General features: G+C 27.7%; 1 protein-coding gene across 1 annotated transcript; it reads left to right on the top strand.

Annotated features, from left to right (window-relative positions):
• The first annotated feature begins 4,336 nt into the window (after positions 1 to 4,336).
• On the top strand, positions 4,337 to 5,585 carry LOC136079502 (uncharacterized). The gene is made up of 4 exons (XM_065795240.1): positions 4,337 to 4,452; positions 4,534 to 4,619; positions 4,909 to 5,151; positions 5,515 to 5,585. Exons 1-4 carry the CDS (start codon positions 4,337 to 4,339, stop codon positions 5,583 to 5,585), a joined length of 516 nt encoding a protein of 171 aa, XP_065651312.1.
• Positions 5,586 to 6,267: the final 682 nt, after the last annotated feature.

Genomic DNA, 6,267 nt, shown 5'->3' on the forward strand with positions numbered 1-6,267 from the left:
GCATTTCAACTAGTGCGATAGGATCACTAAGAAGGATTAAAGTTGGTAATGCTGTTCCTTTTTATTCCCGCTTCTCGTTTTTCTTTACATCTCTCCAAGTTGGAGCTATTATTGCTCTGTATTTTTCACTCCTAGACTTTGGTTTGTATGGATTTGCATCAGAAGGAATCGCATCCGTATGCATTAATATACTTTTATAATTTTTAAGATTATCTTCAGTATATAAGTTTTTATCAGGATTAAATTGTGCTATCAACTCCCAAAGCCCGTGAGTACCAATATATTTTTTACTATCAATAGTTATATCATCATCATTAATAAATATTGTTTTTTTCTTAATGTATAACTTCTCATCCTTAGAATGTATTCCAAATGTTGTATCTGTAGACTTTTTACTAGTAGTATACATTCTTTGATGATCTGTTGCAGCTTTTCCGAGCCTCAAGTCCTTAGTTTCTTCATAAGAAGGTATTTGTTCTTTATATGCATCCTCAGCCATTATTTCAGGATAAGCATTTGAAAAAGTGAGTGCAAATTTATTTGCTTGATCGTGCAATTTGAATATGTTTTCTTTTATTCGATCTTGACTATCAATTAATGGCTTATACAATTTTGTCAAGTCTAACTGTATGTTAGCTTCAACCATCTTTTTATATAAATTATTTTGCTGTATTCTTTTTTTATCTTAGAGTTCTTTAACAATTTAATCTCTTTTTTAAGAATCTTTAATTTTTAGAAATGACCATTTGCTTATTTCATTGAAATAAATAAAAAAACATAAATCATTATGTTGTTTTTTGCGTTTTACGTTTTATGTTTTATGTTTTATTTTAATAAATTATTTAGTGTTTTTACGTTTACATTTTTACTAAATCTACTTTGGAGTATAATAATTGCATCATCTCTACCTTTTTAAATTAATGATTCCTTAGTTTTCTTATCAATTTCAGTTTTTGCTTTTGTGTTAATTTGTTCAAGTATGACGTGAAATTTTTCATATAAGTATTAATTCATAATAATTGTCATTTACGCTCACATCTTCTAAAACTTTAGAAATATAATCTTTTATTGTATTTAGTTTTGAATCTAAGTAACTTAATCTTTTTATGCTTTCTGCTTCTAATTTTAACTGGTCCACCTATTATTGATAAAACACCTGCTCCTAATGCTGCACTCTCACACGCAACAACTACTGGTGGTGCAATTATTGCTGGTAAAAAGCCATTTCCAATAGTCCCAAATGTCATAGTGCTTGTTAGTAATGCATTATTAAATTATTTTTTGCTGAAATTATTTTTTATTTGCTGAAACTATTTTTTCAGCTCTATGATACTTTTTACTTAACACAGTTCTCTTTTTTCTCTCACGCTTTATTTCTTTTTGAATCTCATTAATTTTTTTAGACAATGTATATGTCCACTAATCACCTAATTTTCAGCAGGTGCATCTGGAGGAGTTGGGTATATTTTATATTCCATTTTTAATAAGGAAAGAAATAAATAATTTAAAAAAAACTATTACAATAAATTAACAAAACTTAAACTCCTTTTTTAATTAACACATCAAAATCAGAATTATTAACAATATTTACTACAATATCATCAACAGTTTCTGGTATTACAGAATCTTGTAAACTTAACATTTTTAATTTAAGTTCTTGTTTTAGTAGAACTAATGCAACACTTCATTAATTGTTGCGCCAAACTTTAAAAGAACAAACTTGATGTAGTAGAGATTTTATTGTGATGTCATGTTTTGCAAACATCTCATGCCTATTCTCATTTATTAATACTGAAGGGTGTTCTAAATCTTTGTGTGGCTTAAAAAGCATTTGAGGTAGCTCAACGTTTTTTATATTTGTTTATAAATTTATGTACTGGAGAATTATACTTGACATTTTATATATGTAAAAAAAGATTTTCAAAAAAAGTCAGAAAATCATATTTAAAAATGGAATATTAGCAAATGGTAAATTTAGTTCCAAGAATAACCCTGATCCTATTGATGTATAGCCATTTCCACTATGTAAGTACAATATATCACCCACAGAAACTCCTTTACTCCATGATCTCAAACATAAACCAGATCCTGCAGCTGTAATTTTAACTCCTTGTCTGTTCTTTTTTAAGTATACAACACCCTTTCCAACAAATTTATCAACTATAGCTGATCCAGCAGCTGAACCTACTCCTGTTAATAATCCTCTTGTAAATGCTAGAGCAACGCTTGTTAATAAAAATTTTCTAGCAGTACAAAGTAAAAATAAAAGTGCACTAATAAATCCTCCCTCTATTTGAGAATTGTGAGCAAGTTGTGTTTTACTTAAATCAATAAATACACCTGTACCTTTTTCATACGCTCTTTTAACTCTTTTCAATTGTGTATTTGCTACAGCTAATACATGTTCACCATTAAAATATAAATGCAATAATTTAATTCTAGCTTCAAAACCATCCTCCATTGCTTTTTTAAGTTTTCTAATTGCCCCTGCGAAACATTTACTTTAATATTAGTATATTTAGTCATTTTATTTTATAATTTTTTTTTTCTCTTTTATGAAATCCTATAGACAATTCTTCTTCTCGTAAATTCAAAGGATTTCCATTCTGATCAAGCATTTAAATATCTATTTTTGAAACTGTTTTTAGTGCTATTGGTAAATAAATTAAGTTTAATGGCTCTTGAATAACTTTAAATACAGAACCTACACTCGGGAAAAATGTATATTTATTTTTCCCGAGTGTAGGTAATGTTTTCTGTTTCTCCATTTACACATGATGATCCTATTACATCATTTGTTACTTGTATACTGTAACTCTCAATATGTTTACAATATCAGTTGATTAATAGAAACCTGATGAATATACTTGACTATCAAAACTTAAAACAGTTCTAATTGAGTTTGGAATTGAAAAATTAGTTTCATAACCAGCTGCAATATTTAAAACTGATTTTAATGTATTATTGTTTGCTTCAATTGAAATACTAGCAACTCCTGATATAGAACTACCGCTTTGAGACAGTAAATTGAATATAATCATTTATATCAGTAATCTCATAACATCCTTCTGGAATGTTTATATCATACCAAGTTGCTGTATTATTATTGCTATATCTAAAATTGTTGTTGGAAAACTATAATATGTCTCTAAACTAACTAGAGCCATTTAATATTCTTTATCTTTACTAAGGAGCATAAGTAGTTTTTATGTCATTGCTACTTCCACTTATTATTATACAAAACATTTTATTTTTTCATATACAAAATAATATTTCAAAATTCAAAAGTTGATATAAAAAAACAATTTAATCCACTTACATTTGGAAGATAGATCTATAGTAACAAATCCATGAGGCTCTGACCAGGAATCCTTACAAAATCTTATAAACTCGTTTTTTGTCATATCACTTTAAACAAGATCTTTATAAATATGATTTAAATTCTTTGAACCTTGTGGAAATAAGTAAATAAAATTTGTATTCTCTCTTGTAGTTTGTGTAGGTAATATAAACCAAGTTTTGTGCAAGATAGAAACAATTTACATTACTATGTCTTCCTCTTATATAATATTTTTCACACTTATTTTGCTTTTTTAATTGCAAATCATTAAATATTATCAAATTATTATTAGAAATATCAAGATCTTTAGGATCTGGTACATATTCTACTGTTTCAAAAAACTTGCACTCCATATCTATTTTCTCATTTAAATTTTTAAAATGTCTTTAATTATAAACTCTAGGTTAGCATTTAATTTTTCTATTTTGTCTCGTAACCTAAATAGTTCAAAAATAAGTTCCTTCGGTTTTTTTTTTTTTTAATATTTTGTATTCTGGTTGAAAAATAGATTTTCCAAAAACTTGTAAATTATTATAGTCTAACCAACCAGGTCTTAAAAGTAAATTCAATAATAAAGTAGTTTTTCCGCAACCAGAATTTCCAATAATAATTCCTCTTATTCTTTTAGATAATAATATATTATTATTACGAGTAATTTTATTTACATTCCATGATAAATCTAAAATACTCACTTTTTTATTTACTTTATATAAAAAAATGTACTGTGTTAAATGTAAAAACAAAACAAATACACTAAACACCCATAGCCTCGTGAGTAAAAACAATAGATATCTATTGCTACGTCAAACTTGTGCTATTTGTGGATTAACAAAAACTAAATTTTTTGCAGCAAAAATAGGAGATGATTAAGTTAAGTTAAAGAATGGACTAAACCTGTTACTAGAGTTGATAATGCAGCCTACCATCATGATCTTGCGTTTAAATAATTCAAGATACTGCAAGAAGAAACAATGCTGACAAATTATGCTCGAAGAAATGGATTCCATAAGAAATCCAACAATACGTGAAAGAAATGAACTAAGTATTATAAACCAATTATATCAGCTAAAACAAAGTTTGGGTTGGGTGTTCAAAAAAACTACCAACGATTTGTAAAAAAGACGAGGATGAAAAATTAAATTAAACTGACAAACTTACAAATAAGCTTCATAGACCAATTTTAAATATTTCAGAAAAAGAAAAGCTATTGTAAATGGAATCGATGAATTATGGGCTGCTAATTTAGTTGACATGAATTCTTTTTCCAAATTGAATGACGGTATTTAAATACTTATCAATGGTAAAAGATGTTTTTTCAAAGTATGGATGGATTGTTCCATTGGAAAATGGGGGTGGATAAATGGCTTGGAACATTATAATAACCATGTTAAAGCGCTGGGTGTTCAGTTATAATCAATTCTACTAGAAAATATATTGACGTTTTATATGAAATGGTAAATAAATGCAACAACACAAAACATTCTTCAAATAAAATGACACCAGTTGAAGCTAGGAATAAAAAGAATGAAACATTGTTTGGTTAAATCTAAATGGAAATGCACGATCAGAGTCCGTAAAACCAAAGTTTTTAATTGGTGATAGAGATAGGATAACTAAAAAGAAGGTAACGTTGGAAAAAGGATACACACTAAGATGGATTGAGGAGGTTTTTACTGTGTCACAGTTTCAGTTCACAGATCCACTGACGTATAAAGTAGCTGACAACAATGGTGAAGAAATACAAAGTTCTTTGTATGAACAAGAACTACAAAAAACTGATCAAAAAATGTTTAGAATTGAAAAAGTTGTTGGTAAGCTCAAAAACAAATCATCAGTAAAGTAGTATGGATATCCTAAATCGTTCAACTCATGGGTTGAAAATAAAGAATTGAAGACAGTAAAATTTGTTATTTAATAAGTGTTATTTACTATTATGCGTAGCTATATTACATTTACGCTTGAGCTATATTACATTTACGCTTAAGCTATATTACATTTACGCTTGAGCTATATTACATTTACGATTGAGATATATTACATTTACGTTTGAGCTATATGAGCCACCTAGAATAACAAGTTAGCCCTAAAAAATGATAAAATTGATTTTATAATTTTGAAATTTTTGTTATTTTTCTTTATATTGTTTTATTTATTTTTTTTTTTTTTATTATTAGCTCAGAAGTTATTGTTAGAATCTTGGCTGAAATATGATATCAGATTATGGTTGGGATCATGGTTGAAATAAATTTTAGCCCAGAATCTGATAACTAACAAAATATGGTTGAAGTCATAGCATAAATATGATCTGAGAATATGGTTGGGATCATAGTTGAATTGTGATATAAGATTATAGATGAAATTATGGATGAATCAAGTTTTGTGCCAAGTTCTAGTCTCTCTTCTACTTACCATAAGGACGTTGGTCACGGCGGATTGGCTGTTTGCATAATATAAACTGCCAAAATCTTCTAGTTGGTCACCCATGTTTATTTTCAGACATTTGTTGAGAGCTTCTGCATTGCTATTGTGATTCAAAACATAAATACTAAATTATTCTGGCATTACGATATTGAGACAACATCTGTCCTAATACCGCTTTAAAACAAGTAGTTTATTTTGATTTTACTACTGACTTGTGCAATCTTAATAACTCGAGATCTCAAAACAACCGAGATCATGTTTGCAAGATAGAGACAAAGCGTCAAACCATTTTCTACACAATTCTTTATTAAAATTTGGTCACGTTATTCTCACTGAATAATTGCTTGGTGATTGCTTTCTCAAAAAGAAACCTTCAAATAAAGATTTGTTATATAATTTTGCTATGATTATTTTAATTGCGAAACTACATTATAAATACTTATTTTTAGGTAAAACTAAGTATAATACTAAACTCTAAACCAAATAAAGACTTTTGTTTATATGCA

This window comes from Hydra vulgaris, chromosome 04 (genome assembly GCF_038396675.1).
Source record: "Hydra vulgaris chromosome 04, alternate assembly HydraT2T_AEP".
NCBI classification, from domain to species: domain Eukaryota; kingdom Metazoa; phylum Cnidaria; class Hydrozoa; order Anthoathecata; family Hydridae; genus Hydra; species Hydra vulgaris.

Coding starts and splice junctions, on each gene's coding strand:
- LOC136079502 (XM_065795240.1), top strand. CDS start 4,337: ATGGATTCCATAAGAAATCCAACAATACGTGAAAGAAATGAACTAAGT. Junction 4,620..4,908: donor TTTTTCCAAATTGAATGACG/GTATTTAAATAC, acceptor ATGCACGATCAG/AGTCCGTAAAACCAAAGTTT. Junction 5,152..5,514: donor TAGAATTGAAAAAGTTGTTG/GTAAGCTCAAAA, acceptor TTTTATTATTAG/CTCAGAAGTTATTGTTAGAA.